This window comes from Terrapene carolina, unplaced genomic scaffold (genome assembly GCF_002925995.2).
Source record: "Terrapene carolina triunguis isolate 2854851 unplaced genomic scaffold, T_m_triunguis-2.0 Scaffold68, whole genome shotgun sequence".
NCBI classification, from domain to species: Eukaryota; Metazoa; Chordata; order Testudines; family Emydidae; genus Terrapene; species Terrapene triunguis.
In genome coordinates this window covers 8,534,095-8,559,424 of record NW_020664419.1, presented here as the reverse complement: position 1 = coordinate 8,559,424, position 25,330 = coordinate 8,534,095, and the positions used below count along the sequence as shown (strand labels likewise).

Below are 25,330 nucleotides of genomic sequence, written 5' to 3'. Positions count from 1 at the left end.
CCAGGTGGACACTGTGGGAGCAAACGAAAAGGCTCTCTTTTGCATTAGTGTAATCCTTAATCCTTGTCAAAGAGGATTACATTAATGCAAAATTAGGAACTTTTAGTTTGCACCCACAGCATCCACACGGGGAAGATACAGAGCAGCACTGTGGTGCACGCTGCTAGGCACACCCCCACAGTCTGCACTACAGGGCAGTGTAGACAAGCCCTTCATTACCAGTGATCCATGAGAAGGAAAGAGCCCATCTTGACATTCAGATCTCAGGCTGAATTTGCAAAGCTGGCAATTAGAAGAAACAAAATGGTTCTTTCCTCGTAAATTAAGCACAGTTTGTGGCGGAGTCACTGTAACACAAGAAAAGAGAACAATGATGCCATTTTCACAGTGCCACTTTCCAGAGTACCTCAAGGGACAGCAGCGCCGAGACAATGACATGCTAGCATCACTGAAATCACAGTTTGAGTGCAAAGTAAAATGTTGTGGTGCCGTATTTCATTGTTAGCACTGCATTCATATATTGCCCCGACCATCTTTTAAAAACGGATTGATATGAAACAAAAAATGAACCACAGGCTTCACTGGTTTTTAGCAGTTTCAGATTCCTTTGCTAATCCCAAATGTAATCTTAATTCCAACCTTGCTTCCCCTGGAGAATGACCAAAGACTTTTTTGGCCAATAAAATACAGCCAACTTCAATTTAGTCAAGTCGTCATCCTCCTCTGACTCCCATCCCCAGGCACGATGTAATAATACTATACCCAAAAATAATCCTCAATTTTGCTCATTATCTGGTACTAATTTTCTCGCCTGTGCTGTAGACATTAAATAAAGCCATCTACAGGCATTTGACATACAAGCAGAGTTATTTTAAACATCTTCTTGAAAAGCCTTCATAGCCTCGCTGTTTTTACAGCAATAAAGAGGTAGTTGATAAGATTAAATAAAAAAAGCTTTTTATCTAAAATGTACTTGTTTAAAAGGGCAATTTTATATAGAAAGAGGAAATGAAATTTGCTCAAAAAGGATTTAATCTGAAAAGATATGCACAGAGGAAATTGAAGTCCTCAGATATCTGATGGACTGATACCTCCAGGGTACAAAAACAAAAAACAAAACAAACCCCCAAAACAAACAAACCGCCTCAAAAAAAACCCAAAAAAAACAAAAAAAAAAAAAACCACCCAACCCATACAGCACTGAGTATATGCTGAAGTGTTCAAAATGCTCCTACAGTTTTAAGTTAAACTGCTGAGAATATTTACTTAAAAATACTCATAATTTCCATAAAAACTATACTTTAAGGCACTACCTTAACCTACAAAAATAATAGCAGGGCTTGACATTAATCTAATCTTGTTTTAACAACACGTAGGTTGGCAATAGAACCTAATTCTCATTTTATTTCAGTAGAGAAGAGAGTGTGTCATCAGATTAGAAAGGAATCTTACTTCAGTAAAATATGGCTTGACATCAGGATCCATATACACAGCTTTCAATGCTTCCTATTATCAAGTCTCTCTGCTTTGCTTTAAATGGAACCTCAGGGTACAAGGCAATACAACACAAAAATAATGGTGCCATTTTATGACTCTCTGAAAGCTGCGCAACTTTAAAAGCACAACTCAACAAATTGGGATGATAAAAATGTCTTTATTACAAACATTTTTAAGATTGTGGGTTTTTTTGTTGTTTTTAGTTCACATCCTTGTGATGAAAGAACTAAAGAAGAGATGAAAGGAAAATCAGAGATTATTCGGAGAGAATTAAAATGTTCAGCATGGCCTAAAGATGGCGATAACATGAAATGTTACTCCTAATAACTTAGTAAATTCACTTTAACTGGCCAGAATCTTCATGAACAGAGACAATTTCATGAATTGGTAGGTGGGCTACATGGTCTCACAATGACAAAAGAAATACAAACAAGGAGCTGCTTTGTAATTTCATGGGAAGCATAAGCAAGTGCTACCTCCATTTTACTTGCAGCAACATTCTCAGAATCGTGCAAAAAAGGAACCTTTTCTGCCACAAATTATCCAGCCAGCTTTTAAGTTTTATTTACTTTTACACACAAGCGCAAAAAAAAAATGTAAATAAATTTCATATATATATATCTATATATATAAACTAGCATTTGAGCTTCCTGCTGGTTAAGAGTGACCATGTTTTGTGACACCAGCTGTATATAGAAGAGCAATGTCAGCGGATACTTTCTGGCCTTCTACTTTATTATTAATGGTTAAGAAATGGACTAACAACTTTTAAAGAGTAAACAGAAAGGTCCTTTCTTCTCCACCCCATATTTTAAATCTTTGGGCAGACAGCAAGGAAAGTGGTCAAGGGTTTGGAGAAATTTAGAATTTGAAGAGGAAGGAAAGCCTTAGGGGCTTGCACTCAGAAAACCTGGGTTCGATTCCCAGAACTGCCACAGATTTCCTGTGTAACTTTGGGAAAGTGCCTCTCTGTGCTTCAGTACCCCATCTGTAAAATAGGAATATTTCCTTTCCCCGACATTTTATGTATTTAGACTGTAAACTCGTTGAGAGAAGGGCAATATCTTAATAGGCATATGCACAGTGCCAAGCACAATGATGGCTATGTTGTATAGGTGTAACATTAACACAAATATTCAATAAGATAAATCTTGAACTTCCTCCAAAATTGAATATTTTTGTGGATACTGCAGATTTATGTAGACCCCAGCCAAGCAAGGACAAGAAGAGCTGAACTTCTGTTAGGCAGGTTTTTCCTGTAGTATTTCACAACCTTGGAAAGACGAAGCATCAGAAACCACACACACACACACACACACACACACACACACACACACAATATCCCCATCACCAGTTCTTGGGAGAATTCCAGCTTCTAGATCCAGACTCAAATTCCTGATTGAATTTAGGGTCCTTGCTATGGATTTACAAAGCTGACAGCCAAATATTCCATAGTTCTCATCATTAGCTTACCATTTCCTGGCAGTAGGCTAGGAATACCAGTGTCACACATGGCATCACTTTCAAAATACATGTGATCATAATTAGATTTCAGAGTTAATGGCCATTGAGGAGAAGGGGAGCGGGAAACTCACATCTCCCAAAAAAGTCTTGTTTCTGAATGGCTGCAGAATTTTCCGATCAGCAGGTTAACCTGCAACAGTACACATTTGAAAAGCTCTCCCCAAACACAAAGCTAAATACATCATTGGTGCCGTGTGGTTCCTGATGGTGAAGACACCTAGAAGGCCTAAGAAATGTCACTTCTAATATCAGAAAGTTATGATAAGCAGCTTCTTCTCTCTCTGCCTTAGAAAGGGATAAAGTACGTTAGAGCTTCTGAAAGGTGCCATGGAAGATGAAGCCCAGCCACAGAATTCAGGCAGCAGCTGGGCAAAGCTTCCCCTCTCTGTCTCTAGGGGTGAGATGGAAGTGTTCCCTCCATTTTAGTTTGGTGATGGGTGATTGCATAAAACCCTATCTGAAGGCCTTTCATGTAAGAAAAGCAAAACCAAAAACCAAAACAACCCAATAGCAATAATAGCAAAAACCCTAGTGGACTTTATGGAGTCTCCAGCATTTCTCCCTTTTCAGTTTCCAAGCTCTGCCTGGGGTCGAGGTTTGGGAACAGAAAGGGCTGTTCATATTGTGAGTGTCACTTCTGGCAGAAAAGGTTTAATCAAAAAAGAGGAAGGTTTTGCAATGTGTCCTAAAGATGGTCAGACTCCAGTTTCATCAGATTGCCTCTGGAAGATCACCATGGCCCTTTCGAGTCTTTAGCGGCTCTCCTGCTTGTCCATTCACAGCATGCCAATTGGCTCTGGTTTCTAGGATATGGACACGGAGAAACTAACTTATACCATGCCATATTCCTTTAAATGCTACACACTAAACATATTAACTTAATCAGCACTCACACAAACACGGCGTTATAGGATCGAACACATAACCATGCGTCTCTACAAAGGTCCTATGTCCATTTATCAATAATTTGCAACTTTAACTACATAAAGGATCCCAATTCTCCCTGTTCCACTTGGGATGAAATTGTTCAAAAAGAATTTGATCAAATTCAGACCCGATAAAAGAGGCTATTCTGCCTTTTCTAGCACAATCCTCGGTGTTGTTTAAATTGAAACAACTTAGATTTTACTTCTTACAATTTTATTCCAAGAGAAGCCAGCAAGAGAATCATTGTTTTGGCCTCAAGGCATTCATCAAGCGCTCTTATTTCTTTCTTGAGTTCAGCAAGAGTAGCTGCTTTATCTGGTATACACTTGGATAGATTTTTTTTCCCCAGGAAGGTACTTCATTTTAGTGTACATAGAAACTGAGGGAAAACAGAAGCTAGAAACTAAAATCTACCTGCTAAGGAACATTTACTCAAAGACAACCACAAGGCTCAAACTAATTGACAATTTCTGCTCGGGGCCCATGATTAGAATACCAGGGTTGCTGCAGGTAAGAGTGGGAAAGTACTAGCATAGCCATTGGCAAGAACTTGCACAATGCCTGTCATGACCTGCAGTTATCACCAATCTGGAAGCTCTTAAACTAGTCAAGTTGTACAGAAAAAGGAAATAAAAACCAAAAGGAGGCCTTGCTCTGGAAAAAGAAGAAGTTCAGGAGGGAATGACCATGATTTTAATTATTAAATGCGTATTTTAATCATGCCACAAGGAATATGCATTGGATCATGTTAACCAACACAGAAATACACTTGTAGGACTTATTGTTTTGTATGGCCTTTTACGACTATACGAGACGGTGCACAAATTTCTAGTGGTGTCTGGACACCATTGTTTAGGGCAGTGGTGGGCAATGGGAACGGCGAACTGCAGCCACTTGGAGCTATGGGGGGCCGTGCCTGTGGACGGTCAACATCAGCAAAATGTCTCACGGCCCATAATCAGATTACCCTGATGGGCTGCATGCGGCCCACCACTGGTTTAGGGCATAAGGAACACATAGGGGGCACATAGTCGTAGTCTGTTTTAAAGCATCCACAATTAATTGATCATCATCATTTGGGGTTAACACCAATCAATGTGAAGTGACCCATTTTTGCACTGGGATGAAATATTTTGAGACCCAGGCAGTTGGGGATTGCAGAGTTGGGATGATGCTCCATGAAAGAATCTTTTTCCTTACAAAGTGATCCACAGAGTAGAGATTGTGGAAAATGACCACACTAGTATAGAAACACAAAAACGATCCATGAGATGATGAAAAAAAATCATAAATAAGTAGTATGATATTCACATATTACTGACATCGCCCTTCAGCATGTCACACAAGCTGCAATATTAGCCATGCTGGACTGACGGCTAATAAGATTAAATTTCTTAGTTCCATGATAATGGTGGGGATTTTGATCAAAACAGAAGTATTTGCATACTTGGTGCCAAATTAGGAAGGATTCAGTCATAAACTCATAGACTTTAACGTCACAGAATCACAGAGTTAAAAGGGACTGCCAGGGTCATCTAGTCTAACCCCCTGCCAAGATGCAGGATTGTTGGGTCTAAACAATTGACGACAGATGGCTCTCCAGCATGCTTTTGAAAACCTCCAGTGAAGGAGCTTCCACAACCTCCATAGGCAATCTGTTCCATTGTCCTACTGTTCCTAATGATCATCTAGTCTGACCTCCTGCACATTACTTGCCCGTATCTTATTTAAGTATGAGGTCTTTTTAGAAAAATACATATCCATAATGATCAACAAAATACTAAGATGTAGCATATTAGGCCAAGCAGCTTTAATTTGTCAGGAAAACTGCCATTCATCATACATTATCTGGCCAACTGAATTACACAGGTGCCTAGGTTCCCCTATGTTTGCTACTATATGACAGAAGTTACTAACACAAACACGACATGGAAATATTTGCAAGTACACAGTAGCCATATCTGACCTATTCTAATAAGACACCTTTTTGAAAGGTTGATGCACTTACTCTAAATGCAACCTAGCAGAGTCGGACTCAAATCCAATTTTGGCCCATTCCTAACTGAGGTACAGGTCTGATGATGTCAGAAGGAGGGGAGGAAAAAGTTACAGGACAGTTGTGCAGCAAAAAGCATAAATGGGAGTTAACCTTCCAAATCCCATTGAAATTCAATGTGATTTCAGCCCCGAACTCCCTTACGGCTCCTTTGAAAGTCCCAGTGGATCAAAAAAACTGAACCTGAAACAAAATAAGCTTGTTTTTTATCCCCTACTTTGACAATATTAAAGAATCATTGAAGAATCAGAAATAGAATGACTCGATAGTTCAGTGTTTAGGGTACCCACCTGGCAGGTGGGAGCCCCAGGATCCCCAATTCTTTCTGCTCCAATGACTATTTATCCATCCACAGTGGAACAGCTTTAAACAGGAGAGTCTGAGGGAGCCCCACATCAGAATATCCCGTAGCTCAGGGGTGTTTCCCATCTCCCTCAGATATGGGAGACACCGATTCAAATCCTTTCTTCCCTTCAAGTGGGTGGGGGTGTCTTGAACCTGGGTCTCCCAGGATAAAGAAATTATAGAGCACTCACCTGGGCTGTGGGAGACCTGGGTTTAAGTACCCCCCTCTGACTGAAGGGAGAAAGGAAGCCCCTCGTTCAAATCCTCTCTCAGGAGTGTTCTAACCACTGGGACAGAAGTTATAAGTGGGCATGACTACCTCCTTTCTCTCCCTCCTTAGTTTTCTGTGGAGCAAGGCAGGCTCAGGCGGCTCACCACCCAGCATGCTGGCTTTTGTGGAATGCATTCTAAGCCCTTTACTGTGGATTAATTAAAGTGATTGGAGCGGTGGAATGGACCTAGGGTCTCCCACCTCCTAACTGGATGCCCTACCCACGGGACTACAGATTTGTTCTGACTCTCTCTCTCTCTCTCTCTGGCCTAATGACTGCTGGCTTTTGTGGATGGTATTTTGAGGCACCTATCTCTCCCCATTCATTGAATAGGGAGCCAATGCACCTAGTCCCTTTGTGGATGCGGGCTTCAGACGCTACAGCAATGGGCGGCAGGACGGAACTGAAAAGGAAGACACCTGGGTTTTACTCCTGCCTCTCCCACTGATTTTGTGTGTGACCTTAGTCAAGACACTTCAAAACCGGTGGGCCAAAAAAAATAGGTATAGAGCAGAAACTCACTGAGTTCACCCACTGCTACCATCCTTCTACTGGCTGCCTTCCCACTGCTACCAAGCACCTATCCTAGTTTTGGGTAATTTTTGAGAGGATACAGAAGTATATGAGAGAAAGTTAAAAAACTGATTATATGCGTGTTTGTAGATTTACATATACGAATGGGCGTGAATTAGTTTGCATAATATAAAATGATACCTTAAAGGACCTAAATGAAGAGACAAAAAAGGGAAATGATTAATCTTGGCCACTCTTCACAGATTAACAGTTAATTTAAATGTCACATGTTCTATTTTATACTTTTGGACAGACTAGCACTGAAGTGACATCTACAACCACCACTGTAAAATACCTATGATTACACTTCTACTCACAGCTCAACAATCCACTATAAATACTGTTTAGCTTCTTACTATAATTCCATATGATCTTAGAGTGTGCAGTTTTTTTCTTTTATCTATTCAATTTAATAGCCAGTATTTGTATTGTGCTTTGAAAAGTGCTACCTCATCACCTAAACAAGTGCCCATACATATCCAGGGGTGGGCATCTGTTACATTAAAGCAGGACTTTTATGAAAAATAAGCTGTGTACTTCTGAACAGAAATTATGTCCTGCCTAGATTAGATGTAATGCAATGGCTTTCAAAGGGAAGAAAAAGGAAATCAATACCTTCTGGAATATTAACAGAATTGTTGAAAAGAAACAAATAGAACTTCTCCCACAGTGCATCTTCCTGGAATACTTTGGCACTTTTTTCAGGAAATGTAATTCTGTTATACAAGATTTTAGCATTTTGAAAGCTAAAGTGATATTTTAAATAGCATTTCAAGCATTCCAAACTATCACAGACTGCAGTGATTAAAACAGGGTAATAAAAAGTGTTTCCTAAATATGTTTATGAATCAGATTGTTTGAAGATTCCATAAAAATTATATACATTTATTTCCCCTCCCCTAAAGTGCCTTGTTGCAAAGTCACCTGATTTGAAATGGTCCAGAAGTCTTGTTTTGTGTATAAATATGTACATTGATTCTGATAAAATACATGAACACTCAGTGAAAAAACTATGTTGCTCTCTGTAATATTTCTTCAAAGTATAAAGGACAGGCACTAGTCTCTTGATTTGTGTGTGTCAGTATTATGGATTAAAATGTTCCCTCTGCCAGATAACCTGTTGAGTCCACGCTACATTTCATAAGAATCCCAATGAGCAGCAAACATAACTCATAAGCTAGTTACATCCACACCCACCCTTCCCCCAAAACACCAAACATTTAATCATGCCCTGAAATATTAGCTTTAGCCTTATGTAAGCTGCATATGAAAACACAAATCTTACTATCACCTGTTTAAAATGTTGACAAGATTCCAAAGTAAAGAACAATTTTGGAGAAGACCAGGAAACTTTAAGCAAAGCATTCAAACCAAACCTGCTCCAAATAAGCAAACATGATCATGTGCCAACTAAAATATCACATTCGTGTTAAAAGTACAAGAAAGATATATACAGAACAAGAGATTAGCCTCAATCAAAAGCCCCACAATCTAAATATCCCAGAACTAGGGTAAATTCAGTTATGGTTCCAAACATTCTGACTGACTTCTATCTCTACAGGTGAGGTCAAGGGTATGACCCCTTATGGGTCACAGTATCAGCAATTCTAATTAAAAAGTTAATGGTAGTTAAGGACAGGCAGCAGTAGAGGTGGGTAAATAACTGATTTTTCTTTTTGCTGGGAATTCTGGGAAACAAAATAAAGACAAAAATTTGGTTCAGGTCCAATCACCTCCCCACCCCCACCCCTCACTTTGTGAATGGTACCCACGTGCCCATGTGAATCTAGCAAGAAAAAAGTGGTTTTGGCCAGAATTATTTGGCACATCTGTGTCAAACTCATGACTAGTTTTGAGTCGAGTTGGCATGTTGTAGGATGTGTTCAGGACCAGACTGAGCCTTAATCCCCCAGCACCAGAAACCTTGCAACTTTGGGCAGTTCTCATCCAAAAGATGAGAGTCACGTTTGGTTCATTATGTAGATTAACAGCCTGATTGTCATGGATCCAGATAGTAGGAGATAATGGGTGTGTAGCACTTTTGAATGTATGGACAACTATCTGAACTGAGTCTCAGAAACTTCCAATTTATACTACTTCTGTTGCCTCATGGAAGCTGATAGGTGTGGAGCTCATTTGAAAACTTGGCCCTGAAAATTATAATTTTTGTACTTGTGTTTAAAAAAACAAAACAAAACAAAACCCCATGACTTTTGCACAGCACTGTCTCCAGGACAAACAAAACCAAACAGAAAGGACTCCACCCAGCATTCTGTGATTACACAAGCCTTGGCTTGGTTTAGATTCTTCTTGGACAAACAAAAGCACAAATACAGTGTCTCAGAGTATAGTCATGAGGATAAGAATATTGGATAGTTAATTGTTCACAAAAGAGCTATTCAAAAACAATAAGTCTTTGAATTCATTCTCTTTAACTGTGCTTTTATATTTATTGCCAGCACAAATCATACTTTTTTTAAGATGACCTTAATTCTTTCCTAAGCACATTTGCAGCTCATCAATCAGCACAGCCTAAACATCTCTGACATCTTTTGCTGAAGTTAGGTGGCAATTTTTGCTTCACGTCTCCTGTATGCACTTCAAAATTCTTTACTATGAAACTCTGGGTCAACAACAAGGCAGATGCTTCCATTCAGGTTTAAGAAATGTTACTTTGGATCATAAGTGATTATTATGTAGAGGGAAAAATAAAAATACCACAACCGAAGTAGTGTAAATCAGAAGTTACTGAGACTCAGTTCAGATAGTTGTCCAATCCAAACGACCTCTCCAAACTTAATGGGGCTGGAAATCTTGTGTGAAGTGGGTCTCTTGCAAGATTACATTATTTCCTATTTCTGCCTCAACCTGAAATGCTACATTAACAGTCCAGAACTGACCACTTCTAATGTTCAAAAATTATGAGTCAGGCAGCAAAAATCATGAGATTTTTATTAAAATTTTGGGTTCTTTGTATTTGCCTATTAATCGGGGGCCTTCAGGGTGTACTTGAGTCACATTTTCAAACTTCTCTCTGCACCCACAATGCCTAAAAAGTTACTAAACAAGAAAGATTCCAACATAGTCACTTGTCTCCGGGATCTGGGGCTGTAACCACAACATCAAATCTCGAAAGACTAAAATCATGAGACTTGCCAACACTGCAGTATATTTGGTTCTTCCTCTCCCAACTAGAAAGAGGAAGTGCACGGGGGGAGGGTGGAGGGAAAAAACAACTTAAAATGAAATTCTCCAAACATCATAAAAAAGTTTGGACTCACTTCCAGTTGGGGGCTGGTGGAGGTTTGGAGTCTGTTCTATTTTCTTCGAGCTGGTTTGTCCATCTCCAACGTTTGTAGAAATGAGACATGATTTCCAGATCTAGATCTAGAAGACTTTCTTCAAACTCCAGGGCTGTTCAGAGGTAGGGGTTTTATTCCATTTAGCACAGGAATGGGAGCTAGTTACAAAGCTGCTATCCAGACTTTGATCCTAATGTATCAAGACTCACTGAAGTTTAGAGGTGTGTATTTAGGCTTATCTAGAAACCTGAGAAAGTCAGTTTGGCTGCATTATGCCTTTCTAATGTGGTGAGGGGCGGGGGGGAAATAATCACATGAAAAGGAAAATAACTTAGTATTTTCAAAAGAAAATGCTCCCTGCAAGAAATTCTGCCTGGATATATGGGTCTTTCAGGGACTGCCTCACACTAGAACAAACAGGAGCCAAAAGTGGGCCAACAACAGACATTTCAAGGTAATCTGTGCACACATTGCAATTTTTAACTTATATATTTTCAACACACACCCAAGGGGAAAAGCTGGGTCTTATGGATTGGGAAAGTTTGTGTTGCAACCATAGAAAAGCTCTTGAAAGATCTTGAAAGCTCCAATACCCAACCTCAGGGCTATGCTGTGAAATTATCTATGCCCAGCACTGCATCAGAGATCAAACTCCCAGAAATGAAATAAGAATTCTATTTATGAACAACTTTGTTGTAATATATCAACCATGTGCAAGCTGTTGGTATGGCTAGCTGCCACCCAATCAAGGTTAAAAATGAACAGCCTTGCAGCTGAAATATAACTAATGCTACATTATTCTACCAGATTTTGTTAGGTTGGCAAATTTGTAACACTGAGATTTACGCAGTGTCATCATAAAGTGCAGAAGTAATATTTTCTTCTACGTAGATTTAATAAAGAAGAAAAAGTTTCACCAATGTAAATATCCCCCACAACAAGGGACAAATTCCTAAATGTTAAAAAAGTGTTATTTACCTACCTGAGAGCACTTGTAGTTCAAAGAAAATTGAAGTTAAAATGGCTACAGGGACTGATGCTTTAATGCAATTTAAAATTAATCTGTGGAACTCACTGCCACAGGATATGTTGAGACATTACTTTAAAAACAGAAATTTATTTACTAGGAATGTCATCTTCACTAACACAAGGTAAGGCAAATGTTGTTAGTGCGCTCTCTCTTCATAGCATAAACTGATCACGGGCTGGCATCAAGAAGAAATCTCCCTTCATATTATATTGTACAATTACGTTAAGTTTGTATGGTTTTAGTCCCATCATAGGAATTGCCATATATGACCAGACCAACGATTTATCTAAACTGATATTCCCAGGGCCGGGTCCAGGCATCAGCGCAGGAAGCAGGTGCTTGGGACAGCCAATGGAAAGGGGTGGCACGTCTGGGTCTTCGGCGGCGGATCCCTCAGTCCCTCTTGGAGGGAAGGACCGGCCGCCGAATTGTCGCTGAAGAATGAAGCGGCGCAGCAGAGCTGCCGACGAAGTGCCGCCAATCGCGGATTTATCTTTTTTTTCCCCCCTTCGCCGCTTGGGGCGGCAAAAAAGCTGGAGCCAGCCCTGGATATTCCAGTATCTAACACGTACCAGGAAAGTGTTATAATGGACAAGTTATGGGCAACCTACCAAAGATGGGAAGTTTCTTCCTAACCTCAAAAAGTTAGTGGCTGGTTAAAGCAATGAGGGCTTATATCACTTCCAATTATTTTGTATCCTGTCTAGTGTAACTGTGGATGTTTTCATTATCCATATAAATCCTTTCTTAAAAATCCTTAGCATCAATGGTATCTACTGCCACTGTATTCCATGGACTAATTGGCCTGTGACTATAAACAGTATTTTCTTTATCAGTTTTAAATCTGTTGCATATCTCCTCGTCCTTGCATTATTACCAAGTGTGAACAATACAGTGTCCATTATTTTATATCCTTTTCCCTTTACACTAAACTGTCCTATCCTTTCACTATCTCCTCATATGGAAGTCTTTCCATGCTTCTAATCAACCACCAACCATCTTTGGAAGCCTTCTGTTAAAAGTCTCTCCATCATCTTCCTGAAGGCATTCAGAATTGGCCTATACCAGAGACAGAATGCCACACTCCCATATATGGAAAATTGGTTTGTTACAGTACAGCAGCTTTTACATGTTTAGGATTTACTAAGCAGCCATCAGACAGACTTTAACCACCGAACTTCCTCTCTTAAAGGCACGTTTTAGTCAAAATTAACAGTCTAAGCTTCTAGCTTCTGGAGAATCTTTAAAAATACCCTGCCCCCACAACACCCTATTGCTGAACTAGTTCTACTTCCTCTTCCCACTTTCACTGTATAGGGTAGATACGTGCAAACATCCTGTGTGGCTGGACTGTGGCTGCAGAAGGCAGGAACAGATACAAAACAAAATATGGAGAACTAGTCCTTTCTTTCCTCCGGTTTGTCATGTGTTTTAATTATACTGAAATCCGAACTCCAACATTATCTCACGTCCAAATCATAGACTGGATTATGTACATGGCTCATTTTAATCAATGAAGCTCAATCTTTCCTGTTGCCATACTCTTTATTTTCATAGTATCAGCTTCGCTTAATCCATAACCCGAAGCTCAAATAGACTAGACCCAATCTTGTAATATGTAGTCACCTGCAGAGTTTAATAGGAAAACAAGGCAGTGAATTAGTCCAAACAGGATTGGTCTGAGTACTTAGTATATCCATGTTAGGTTTTTCTGTACAGTACTTGTTTGTTGTTGTTCACTATCACTGTACATGTGCACTTCACTGGTTAACTGTCAGTTTACTCAAGTCCCTCCTTCGGAGACTCATTTCTTCCACAATGCCTGCAAGTAAAGATGTGTAATTATAACACAATTCCAAACTAATATTACCGTTCTGATGTGCATGTATCTAAACTAAGTTACTGAATGATATTATGGCTGTAACTTGTTTCTTTTCTCAGCCTGTTCTTGCCTATTGTGATTGAGTGGGGGTAATAAACATCATGTCAACAAATTATATTGTAAACTCTTCCACACACTGTCCATTTTTTTGTTTGTTCTGTAACATGCCTAGCACACTTTCAGTGCTATAAAATAATATAGCAATTGCGTTGCTGTGCATTTTCCGGAATCTCTTCCTCAGCTATACAATACACACACACGAGAGAGAGAGAGAGAGAGAGAGAATCGCGCCCCCTCCCACTATTGAAGTAAAAGGAATGGAATAATTAAATACATTGTTTTCAAAACACTTGTTACCCTAGAAACATTTTGATTGCGATCACTAGGCAGGATTACTGTTGCTGAGAATACTTTTGGGAGTATGTAGAACTGTTAGAAGTCAAAGTAAGCATCTTGCTTTTCTTGTATAAGATTGCATCCAATTAATTCTTTTGATCAAAATATATCAAGAAAAGTCCCAAAGATCTCCAGGTAAAGCAGTGGTCTACCTGACATTAAAGCATTGTGCAACAACCCTCTAGAGTCTCACTTGTTTTAACTGCTCACAGAGTCTAAACTCTCATTAGCAAGAGGTTTTATGGATCAAGATGGCTAGCGGAGCAGCTCACTGCCTACACATGTAGTTTCAATTCTCACTGTACGGTTGTGGGATCAGAGTTCTGAGTTACTGCAGTCCCAGAGCTGTGTGGGAGAACACGGTTACTGTAGGTTAAACTAATGTACTAATTTTTGTGCAGGGGGAAAATAAATAGTGGTTGCAAAATCATGACAATCACCACTCACATGGGTGTAAAACCCTTTAAAAAATATTTCACACACTATGAAAATATCACATCAAGGACTTCAAATTCTGTTTCTCCAGTTTCCAATATTTGAAGTTATATGCAGTTTGTGTAGCTACCATCCCAGTCTAACAAGCCCGGGATGGTCAGTGGATTATGCTGATTTTGTGAGTCTATTTGAAAGATGACCCGGAGACCACAAGCAGAAGACAGGTTCATCTTTTTTACCCCAGTTTTTAAATAAGAAAAACTATTTAACTAATGAATTAAAGCTTAAATGTAGCTTTATCTCCAGGAGAGTTTTGGCGTCCAGATTGCAAAGGAGATGCAGCATAAAACTGGACATCAACAGGCTTGAAATAGTTTATGTAATAAGTGCTCTGGCTACAGTTTCCTCCACCCTTAGATACAGAAACTTCCTGTATTAAAAGAAAGATACACAGTTCTTTTTAAAAACATATTATCTCAGGTGGTGTAGCAAGTCAACATAGCTTCACTGATGTCACTGGAACTTTGCCAGCTTACACCAGCTGAGCATCTAAGCCCAGCAATGCTTTCACATGAAAAACTCCCCATGGACTTCAACGGGAGTTACATGTGCATGAACGCAGTGGGATCAGCACCTAATGCCACCCCTCTGCACAGTGCAAGCCTCGTGGCCCTTCCTTTCTTCCCTTTCCCACCCAAATAAATTCCTCCCTGGCTTCTGACACTCCTCAGGTCCATATGAACCCTTTAATTTTAAAGATCAATTGGAGTGGTTGGCCGAGTTCTGACCGTAATTGCCAAAATTGTAAACTGTTGCTGGGGACAATTTTCTATATTGAAGCCCCAGGGGCTGCTAGACCTTTAGTAATGAACAGTGCCGGTTTTTGGAGCACACTCTCAAAGCCTGCAGGACCAGTTTCAAAAACTACTGCCCTAAAGAACAGCCTTAAACAGGGACCATTAGCAAATTGCCTGACATCTCCACTTCCAGTGCAATCTCAAAATGCACAATAAAGTTAACTTATGCAGCACTTCTCCTCCTAAAGGTGCTACCAACTGGAATACAAACTATATTAATCCACATGCAACCCCCGCTGGGTGAAATGTAGCAACTATTTGCTTGCTTAGAGCAGTAAGGCACAAGAGTCTGGGACAGGAAATGATGTTAACATCATCCTATTAAAACTTACAGGGGAATTTAGGTACAGGTGGTAGAATGTGATCACCCAGATTGGAATTCATCCAGGATTCATCCTCCTCTTGCAATATAAATGCCATGGGAAGTAGATTGTTGGGGTGCCATGTAACATTGCGTTGTCTGTGCAAGTTATAAACCTGTTGTGTGTGCAGACAGACCATGAATCCGTGTGCATTAGCTGCAAACTAGAGAATGACCTTCCACCGTTCCTCACTTAGAAATAAAAGTTCCTCTCTAGAGCCTGTAAGACTGAGAATTCTCTTAATTTAACTTAACTTTTCATCTGCCTTTCTGTATATTTTAAAAGCCTTTTCTTCCTAAGAATGTATACCAAAACCAGAACAATTCAAGATCAAATTTAGAGTTTCAATCAAAACTACATCTTTCATTCAAAACTATTTACACCAACGTGCCATCTTAACAGTTAAACAGGTGACCTGGAGAGTCGGATCTTTCAGATCTCAAAGCGTGAATGAGAAGATAACGTTAAATCATGAGAATCCTGTCCTCTATTGACAGTCAAAAGCATGCCAGGTAGTGATGTGCTACCAATGTTTTATAAAAGGTGACTTCCCAGTCCACCCCCCGCCTTTATTCTATGACTCAATGTGCTGGCATGAATATGCTTGTACAGAAGAGGTAGAAGAATTGTGGAATCCATTCACTTGGTTTTCCCACTCATAACAAAAGATGCTTTGTCACAGCCAAGGAAACGGCACTTAAAAGTTATATTAAGTACAATTCACAGGAAACATTTTGTTCCTGGAAAATACAGTGTATACTGATAGTCTAGCAGAGTGTTCAACTGGGGGAGTTTGAAATGAAGGTTGGAAGGAGTTAAGAACTTGTAGGGTGCATTGGGGTTATACTGCACATGGAAATATTTTTTTAAACACCCGATACTTGGGTATTTTTAGGTGCCCCAGCGGCAGTGCTAGCATGAACTCTATTGGGAGCCAAGATCCAATTTCCCTTTCAAATTGCTGGTGCAATCTTGATGACTGGACATTAAATAAAAGAAATGGTTTATTCTCTATGTAAACATGGATAAAATCAGATGCACCTAGACAGTAAGGGTCTACTCCCGCTCCTACTGGAATCAATGGCAAAACTCCCATTAACTTTAGGGCTTGATCCTGCACCATTAAATGGTGTTTCTTTTTCAGCATATGTAGAGCTGAAGCGAAGGATTCCTGCTCCATAGTTGGGGATGGTAACAGACTCACATTCTCTATGGATCAGGCAAAGAGAGGGAGAGGTAAACACCCTGACCAGCGGATTATAGTACCAATGATTTGGAGAGGGTTCAAAAGGGGGTATGTATATCAAGTTCATGGATGATAAAGCAAGGAGAGATCTCACAAAAGATAGGATTAGAATGCAATACAGAGGAAAAATGGGCTGGAGTTTAGAAAATGCGGAACAATAAAGTATAAGCGTAGAGAGATCCATATAGGAAGGAATAATTCAAATACACACATATAGAACCAGGGAATAATAACTAGGCAGAGTAGGATGGCTATGCAATAAAGAAGGAACTTGGGTTACACAGCAGCTGATAAAGTGTAAGCGTCAAGAATGTAACTGAGGTTGCAAAAAGCTACATTGAGGTTGCAAAATGTTATACTGAGTTGTACGAAACAGGAGGATTACAGGAAAAACAAGCAAGGCAATTCACCATTGGTTAAGCCACAATTGCAGCATTCAGTTCCAGGCACGGCACTTTAGAACAGAAGGTTCTACGAATCTCAAATTACAGAGTTCAACCAACCAAAATTCTAGGAAACTCCAAGGATGTCCAGTCTAAAGACAAGACACTGGAATAAGAAAAAAAGATGTTATAAATGAGCCAGAGATGACTTGTCCTCACTAGGGCTACATTTTGATCCCATTGAAATAAATTAATTATTTGTATTATGGTAGCATCTAGACGCCCCAAACCAAGACTTTGGTCCCCTTTGTGCGAGGTGGTGTACAAACTCAGGGAGACAGCTGCGCTGAAGAGCTTACAATCTAAATCAGTGGTTTTCCACCGTTTTTTCATTTGCGGACCCATAAAAAAATTTCAAATGGAGGTGCAGACCCCTTTGGAAATCTTACACATAGTCTGCGGCTCCCCAGGTTGAAAACCACTGATTTAAATAGACAAGACAGGCTATTATTATCCTTGTTTTTATAGATGGGGAACCATGACACAGCGAGATTAAGTGACTTAACTGAAGTCACACATGAAGTCTGAGACAACCTGCAAATTGAAACCCTCTCTTCCTGAGTCCCAGTCTCCTGCCTAAACTACAAGATTATACTTCCTTTCTATAGTAAAACTCCTAAGGACTTCAGGGGGACCAGGAGCCAGTGAATTAGTAAGTGCAGAACCAGACTACGCTTAAACTACAGTAGTAAAGTTTAATTTCAGGTTTAAGAACAATTTTACAACATTTGGGCAGTGAACAGACTGCTGACAAACATGGTAGAATTGCCTTCGATGGGAGATCAGGTTATTAATTGGAGTCACGTGGCTAAATCCCCAACACAGCACTTAGAAAATTTAGCAACTCACGTCCAAGTGAACAAGGCGCAGAGTGAGTTTTGTTAGCAGCCTTGATACAAAAATAAAGGAAGATTTCTTATAAGACTGTGGAAATGGTGGAAGCCCCATTTAAAGGTAGACTAAGCAAGTTTGAAAAAAAATATAATGTATGAACAAATCCTGCACTGACAGAGAAATGGACTAGATGACTTAATTAGTTTAATCTGTCTCTAACACCTACGTTGATCTATTTGCTAGTGTATCATTTTGCACTTAATATTCTTTGAAGTACTCTATTCTGTCTTTACTTCTACCTGGAACCCAAACATGGGAACACTAACTCAAACTGCCCTGCCAGTATTTTCCACTGTGATTTTAGGGCACATTTGGAGAAATATGTCAGGTATGTGAAATGAATACAGACCCCACCCTTTCCCACTAAATGGATGAAGGAAACATACTTACACATAGCAAGGAGCTTAGTCTTTACCCTTGATGCATATGTGACGTTGTGCAGTCTATATGGTTTTATAAAAATATAAGTGAATGTAATGTAATTGGGATATGCTTCATGCAAAAGGTCTCTTGTAAGGTATCATTACAAAGCTCATAATCTACTGAGTGTGATCATCCTATTTGTAGAAATGTACCACTCTTGTATCTAAAACTAGAAATATAAAACATAACTCTGAGGGCCTATTGTAATTATGTAAAGTGTGGGCCATTAAGGATGGTTTGGAATCTTGATGACTCCCATTGTCTGCAGATGGCTGTTTACCTGTGAGTCTCCCTGTATATGTGTGTGCTGGCAAGTGAGTAATGAAGTCTTGCAGTGACATGTGATCATGTCACCTGAACTGGAATCCATCTTTAACCTGGTGCTTTTCCAGTGAGGGGGGGTGGGAACCCAGAGGGACAAAGGGTTCCCGCCTTATGCAAAAGATATATAAAGGGGTGGAACAGAAGAGAGAGGGAGAGGAGCCATCATGGAGAATCCCCTAGATAACACCTAAGCTGGAACAAGAGCTGTACCAGGGGAAAGAATTGTGCCCAGGCCTGGAAGGTGTCCAGTCTGAGAAAAACTTACTGAAGCATCTCTGAGGGTGAGATTATCTGTATTTAGTTTGATTAGGCATAGATTTGCGCATTTTATTTTATTTTGCTTGTGACTTACTTTGTTCTGTCTGTTACTACTTGGAACCACTTAAATCCTACTGTCTGTATTTAATAAAATCACTTTTTATTTAGTAATTTACTCAGAGTATGTATTAATACCTGGGGGAGCAAACAACTGTGCATATCTCTCTATCTGTGTTATAGAGGGCGAACAATTTATGAGTTTGCCCTGCATAAGCTTTATGCAGGGTAAAACGGATTTATCTGGGTTTAGACCCCATTGGGAGTTGGGCATCTGAGTGCTAAAGACAAGCACACTCCTGTGAGCTGTTTTTGGGTACACTTGCAGCTTTGGGACAAGTGATTTGGACCCTTGGTCTGTGTTGGAGTCAGACAGGAGTGTCTGACTCAGCAAGACGGGGTGCTGGAGTCCTGAGCTGGCAGGGAAAACGGAAGCAGGGGTAGTCTTGGCACATCGGGTGGCAGCTCCCAAGGGGGTTTCTGTGATCCAACCCGTCACAGCATATACTATCCATTTTAATTGGCTTGAGCCGGTTCTGTGTTGTATTGTTGAAAAGTAGCCCCTAGATATTGAACCCGGCCCTGGTTGCTTGCTGCCAGCTCCACCTGGCAGAAGGGTTACAGAGAAGAAACCCAGTTGTATTTTGCTAACCTACTTATTTTAAAATGAAACCCCAGAGAACTCTTGTGCATAAATTCTAACTTCCTCCCAGCATCAATCATTTGTGTAACCAACTCTGACCTTCACAGGCCTCCCTTGACTTTAGTGTATTATATGATCTGTATTTTTGAATGGGTTAACTGGAAAGCAATTTCCTCAATGTGTTTTCAGTCAACATCAAATGTACATGCCTTCTCCTCACATATTTATTTTTTGCCTAACAAACATATTGTGACTATTAAAAGGGAAATTGGATTCTCTATTAACGTCCAAATTCCATTATCTGTATTTCAGAGTAGTGACAGAATCCAGGATTGTGTTTCATAGTCAGGCCTCTTTTAAGGGGGTTGGAGGAGGTTCCCTAAGGCCTCAGAGTAAAATATAGCTTATAAAATTCTTTTCCAAAAGCTGTTACATGTTGGGAGACCATATAGCAATGAAATGGTCTATCTACATCCTGGATAGGGTACAGCAGCCCTGGCCACCATGCTCATTAGTACCAATGAGATACAGTGGCAGAAGTAAAATAATCAGTAACTACCATCCATTTCCCCATTAATCAAAGCTATCTCTGTTTATTACTCATTTATGTAGGTGGTTTCATTCTGGCAGATTATTAGGTAGAGTAAGCATCACACAGTAATACTTGTGCTGTTTCAGTTAAATGATAAAGAAAACAAAATCCAGGAAAATCCCATGCTAGCAACTGAAATTGGCATCCAAATACCACGGTCCAACCCTCTTTTCCCATTCTATAAGCAGAAAACCATGCAGCAACCAGACCTATCTTAATACATGGGAAATCAACCTGGGGGGAAAATACTGTAGAGAATTGTTGGTGTTGCACTCACAAATAGCATGATTCCAGTCTGTTGTTTTGGTTTTCTCCTGGTTTCTTACTAGCCAAATATAAATCTTCCTAAGTTTTAAGAACTTTATCCCTGAACCCCATTTACAATGAGATTTGGACAATGTGTGGAGGGGAAAGCCTTTTGGCAAAGTCGGTTTTCACCACTGTTAAATTGTGAAGGGTGGGGATCGGCTGCTTTAGGGAAAAAAGGGTTCAGTACTGCAGGAGAGATTGAAAAAGGTTACAAATCACATGAAAGCCTCATCTTCATTCCAAAAACAAGTATATTCTGAACTTGAACTAACTCCCGTTAAAATCCTGCAGAATTCAAGGTAGTTTGTAGTTTTCACACGTGTCAAAGACAAAGTTCTCCTATAGACTTTAACTCAGACTGCTTACTTGTGTGAAAAGCACAAACTGCCTTGTCTTCTCTAGGATTTCACTGCAAAATAATCTAATAAATTAAGGACACTCCTCTTATTCATAGTGAAGAGAAGGTCCAAAAGGTGAATCCAAACTCAGTTGGTCCGTGCAGAGCGGAAGGCATTCAAAGGGGTTCTGGTGTCTACATGTGTATATAGACAGGTACCTCTTTGACTCTCTCTACTAGCTCTTTTGGTTCCACCTTGTAAAGTTGAAGGCTTGCAGAAAATTCTTGAAGGCCCTAACTCTTTCCCTTCCTTATGTCTTACTATATTGTCTCTACCGCTCTCGACCAATCCTGGCTTCATTGCCCCGTTGGTCTGCTTCTTCCATAACTGTGTGTTTTCCTGCATGCTACTTTTGCTCATAGAAGGTAATGATGAGCTTGTCTCAAGCCACTCCCCTCGGCACATTTAAATCTGTCCCAAAGACTCACTTCTCTTGGTACCACAATGACTACAAGAAATGGGCCGACTAACTAATCTACTTATCTATTTCCTTAAATACCACGAGTAAGCTCCACAGCTATATGAAAGGAGAGACTTCAGTGTTGAATGGGAAGGGCACTGAAGCTTAAGTTGGAAATTGGTATGAGGAAGATGAGAGGCTGAAATGTTAGGGGAAGGGGGAGATGGATATAGTATGTTTAACTTAATCAAGTAGGACTAGCCAAGAAATAAACATGTAACTAATAAGCTTTATCATTTTATCCCTCTGATAAAGGGGTTCAGCATACAAAGTTACCTATCTGGGTCATCTTTAGTTGTGTTTTCTCTGTTTGGAAAATATTTTAGCATGCACATGCACCACAATCTAAATTACAGGTGATATCCGTGCGAGAAATTGCACAAGCATAATATAAATTATCATGCGCCTTTGACCTTCTCACTTGCCCTCTGTCCACCAGTCCATCGGCCCTGGGACTTAGGCAAACTTTCCAAAGCACTGGGCACCTTCAAACAGTCATCATTTAAAAAACAACAACAATTTGCCAAAGAAACATTTCTTCCACTCATCAGGCATGCTTCAGGCCTAGGTCAATGGCATTCTCTCTGTGCTGAAGTTCATTGTCTCATGGCCCAGTTCAATCTGGCTTTACTAGCATAGGGATACAAAAGTAGTCCCAGTAAAATTTACTCTCTGAAACTTTCCTGAAAGAGCTTTCCTGTAATGCGTATGACATATAGAGATGCTATGGTGTTATGGCTAAAATATTTTACTGGCACTCATTTGGGATGTCGTGCATAAACCACTCATTGTTTCATCCCCTTGCAAGTAACATGGTCATCCAAAACCCATGCCAATAAAATCTTTATGCTGCACCCATAACACTCTCTTATTTTATGCATACACTGTATATCCAGTATTACTATTGCTGTAAGTAAGCACACAGCAACGCTGAATTAAAATAAAACATTTAAAAAAAGGAATTGTGGCATTTTACTTAGTGGAAAAATAAGTTGAAGCTTTCCAAATACTGACAATCCCAGATGTTAGAAAAGCAAGCTTGCTGTAAATCCAGCTATGCCCTATAGCCCCAGACCCAGATGAGGACCAAAGAAACATTTCATTTTTGATAATGCACAGCACCTTGCAAATAGGAGAGAAAAGATTCAGGGAAGCAATACATTTAAGATAGATATGTTTGTTCATTTTTTGAATTTCATCTTCTGCAGCGTTAAATAGAACATCACTAATCTAAGCACTTTAAAATGTATATGCCAAGAAGATAAAATATACCTGACTGTCAAACATATCTGTGCTGTGTTCCTTATACAAATGTGGCACACATCCAGTAGTGTTATGTGCTACCTCTGAGTATTGGGATAGTGTAAAAAAGTTAGGAAACAAACTTGTCAGTCAGATTTAATTTAGTCTGATATCACCAACTATTTTCTTAAAAGGTAAGTTACTGTAAAACTATCTTCCAACTTTTATAAATCCATACTCTTAAAAGGACAAGACATGCAGTTAGAATATCAGTAAGCCTGATCTGTTAATACCTCAGGGCTTTCAAATGAATGCTTTGCAACATCTGCATCAGGTAATAAAGAGAAGGGTTGGATACAATCTTGGTCACTTTTAGCTTAAGTTTTCTATGTGTTTCACTATTATTTTAAAATACATTTCAGGGATAAAGCAACAATCTCTAGCAATTTTCAAATGTCAAATTTATGCATTAGAGACTACCTAAAGATTCAACAGCCAAAAATACGTAACAACAGCACTGTTTCTTTTCCCTAAAAGAATATTTATCCTTTACTGATCAGCTCTTACCCTCTCTTTAACTATTCAGAAGTTTCCTAAATGTTCCCCTAGGAAGCAACACAATGCAAACAAAGAGTTAATTCTCTTACAGTATCAACTGGTGTTAGACTTACTATTAAATTTAATTTACAGAGTAATCTCCATTTTAAAAAAAATGATCAGTACTTCCTTGCTGCACTGTAACACCGAGAAGTATATTTTAAATGCTCCCTGGAGTCTCTCTAAACATCTGCTTAAAGGGTTTCTGTATCTTAAAGGGATCTAATTACTAGAAACTCCTCCGTTACTTAAGCCCAGGGCTCACGTTTCAATTATAACTCAAGTTCCAGTTAATTTGGGGGTGAACCGCTGTACCAAAAGGAAGAAAACATAGGCCTACCTTAAAACTTTCCAGCCTTTTAGTGGATCCAGTTCAGAGATTATAGAAACCATTGTATTTAAATAATAATAAAAACACTGAAGAGAAGGCTAACCACAAAAAGCAGCAGAGTACTCTACTCAGCGTGGGAATGAAAACAACCCCAGCACAGCTCTTCCTACTTCTCAAGCTGATAAGCACTTGTCCCAGCTTCTCTCCACCCCCAAAATCAATCTTGTGCTATATTGCTTCACGGTCCCAGTTTCATTTCTCCACCACTACCTTTTAAAGCCCTTGTAATCTGCTCCAACTGATCAAATTTGACCTTTTTGTAGCCCACTTTATTCCAAGCACTGCTCTGAGTTAAATCTCTCTTTATTAACACCGTCCTCCTTGGCTTTCTTTTGGAACAAACACAGATCAAGCTTGAAGCCTCTAGACTTTGCCAGCAATCATTTACAGATTACTGCAAACTGCAGTCTTCTCCTTCTGTGTATTTCTTCTGCCTCTGAGGTTTCATATTCTCTTCTGCAGATTGTTTAGGATCTCTGCTTTCCCCCTTATTTTGTGCAGTTTAGATTTTCTGACACTTTAAAGCAGGGACTTTTTAAAAGTAACTTTCTCCCTCCCCCTTCAAGCTGTTCAGAACCTTTACAAATTTGGCTTAGTTTTGTTTTTTAAATCTCCAACAGATTTGTTAACTTAAGCTACAATTCAAAGCAGCCTGATTTCTGGCAAGGCTGCTGTTCTTGTAGAATAAAAAGCAAACTCGGATGTATCCCCTCAGAAGCTTGAAAGGGGAAAAAGTGTCTGTTTAATTCCTTCAAATCCATTTCTTCTTTTTGTTGCTTCTAAAAAAGAAAAACCCACCACTACTACAGCATTCTCCAAATCACTACAGCGTATAGTACTGTAAAGACAGAGCTCTGGGCCAATGTGTAGTAACTTAAAAAACCTAAGGGGTTGCTTCCTTTGTACTTTTGATTAAAATTTTTAGCACTGGTTCCAGTGCACATGAATATGTCTGTGTTAAGTTTTTCTCCTTTTAATGTCCCCCATTCAAAGAAAGGCATTATAAAAATGATTGTTCTCTCCCCTTCATGTCCACTGATTGGCTGGATAGAAGAAGTTCCTGGGAGCCCACCTCCTTATTAAAATTCTGCCACAAGCAAGCATCTTCAGAGCAAACTTTTGGAAGGGATCAGAGCATCCAAGGTTACACAGGAAGTCTGTAACAGAGCAGTAAGTAGAACCCTCATCTCCCAAGTCCCAAGCTAGTACCCTAACCTCTGGACCATCCTTCCTCAGAACTGTTCTTCACTGCTCCTGAGAATTTGTTGAAACTCTAGTAAAGAACAGAATTATCAGACACATAGATGAACCCAATATGTTGAGGAAGAGTCAACCCAGATTTTGTAAAGGGAAATGATGCCTCACCAATCTATTAGAATTCTTTGAGGGGATCAGCAAGCATGTGGACAAGGGTGATACAGTTGATATAGTGAACTTGGACTTTCAGAAAGCTTTGACAAGGTCCCTGCTCTTAAGCAAAGTAAGCAGTCATGGGATAAAAGGGATGGTCCTCTCATGGAGCAGTAATTGATGAAAAGAAAGGAAACAAAGGGTCGAAATAAATGGTCAGTTTTCACAGTGGAAAGAGTTAAACA

General features: G+C 39.6%; 1 protein-coding gene across 6 annotated transcripts in view; it reads right to left on the bottom strand.

Annotated features, from left to right (window-relative positions):
- The window catches only part of CELF2 (CUGBP Elav-like family member 2), a 430,978-nt gene extending 407,194 nt beyond the window's left edge, over positions 1–23,784 (bottom strand). For all 6 annotated transcript variants that reach the window (XM_026648627.1, XM_026648625.1, XM_026648629.1 and 3 more), the window contains exon 1: positions 23,685–23,784. In XM_026648627.1, the coding sequence (XP_026504412.1) occupies positions 23,685–23,737 (53 nt within the window). In that variant the 5' untranslated portion in view covers positions 23,738–23,784. The remainder of the gene's footprint in view (positions 1–23,684) is intronic.
- Between the last annotated feature and the right edge of the window lie 1,546 nt (positions 23,785–25,330).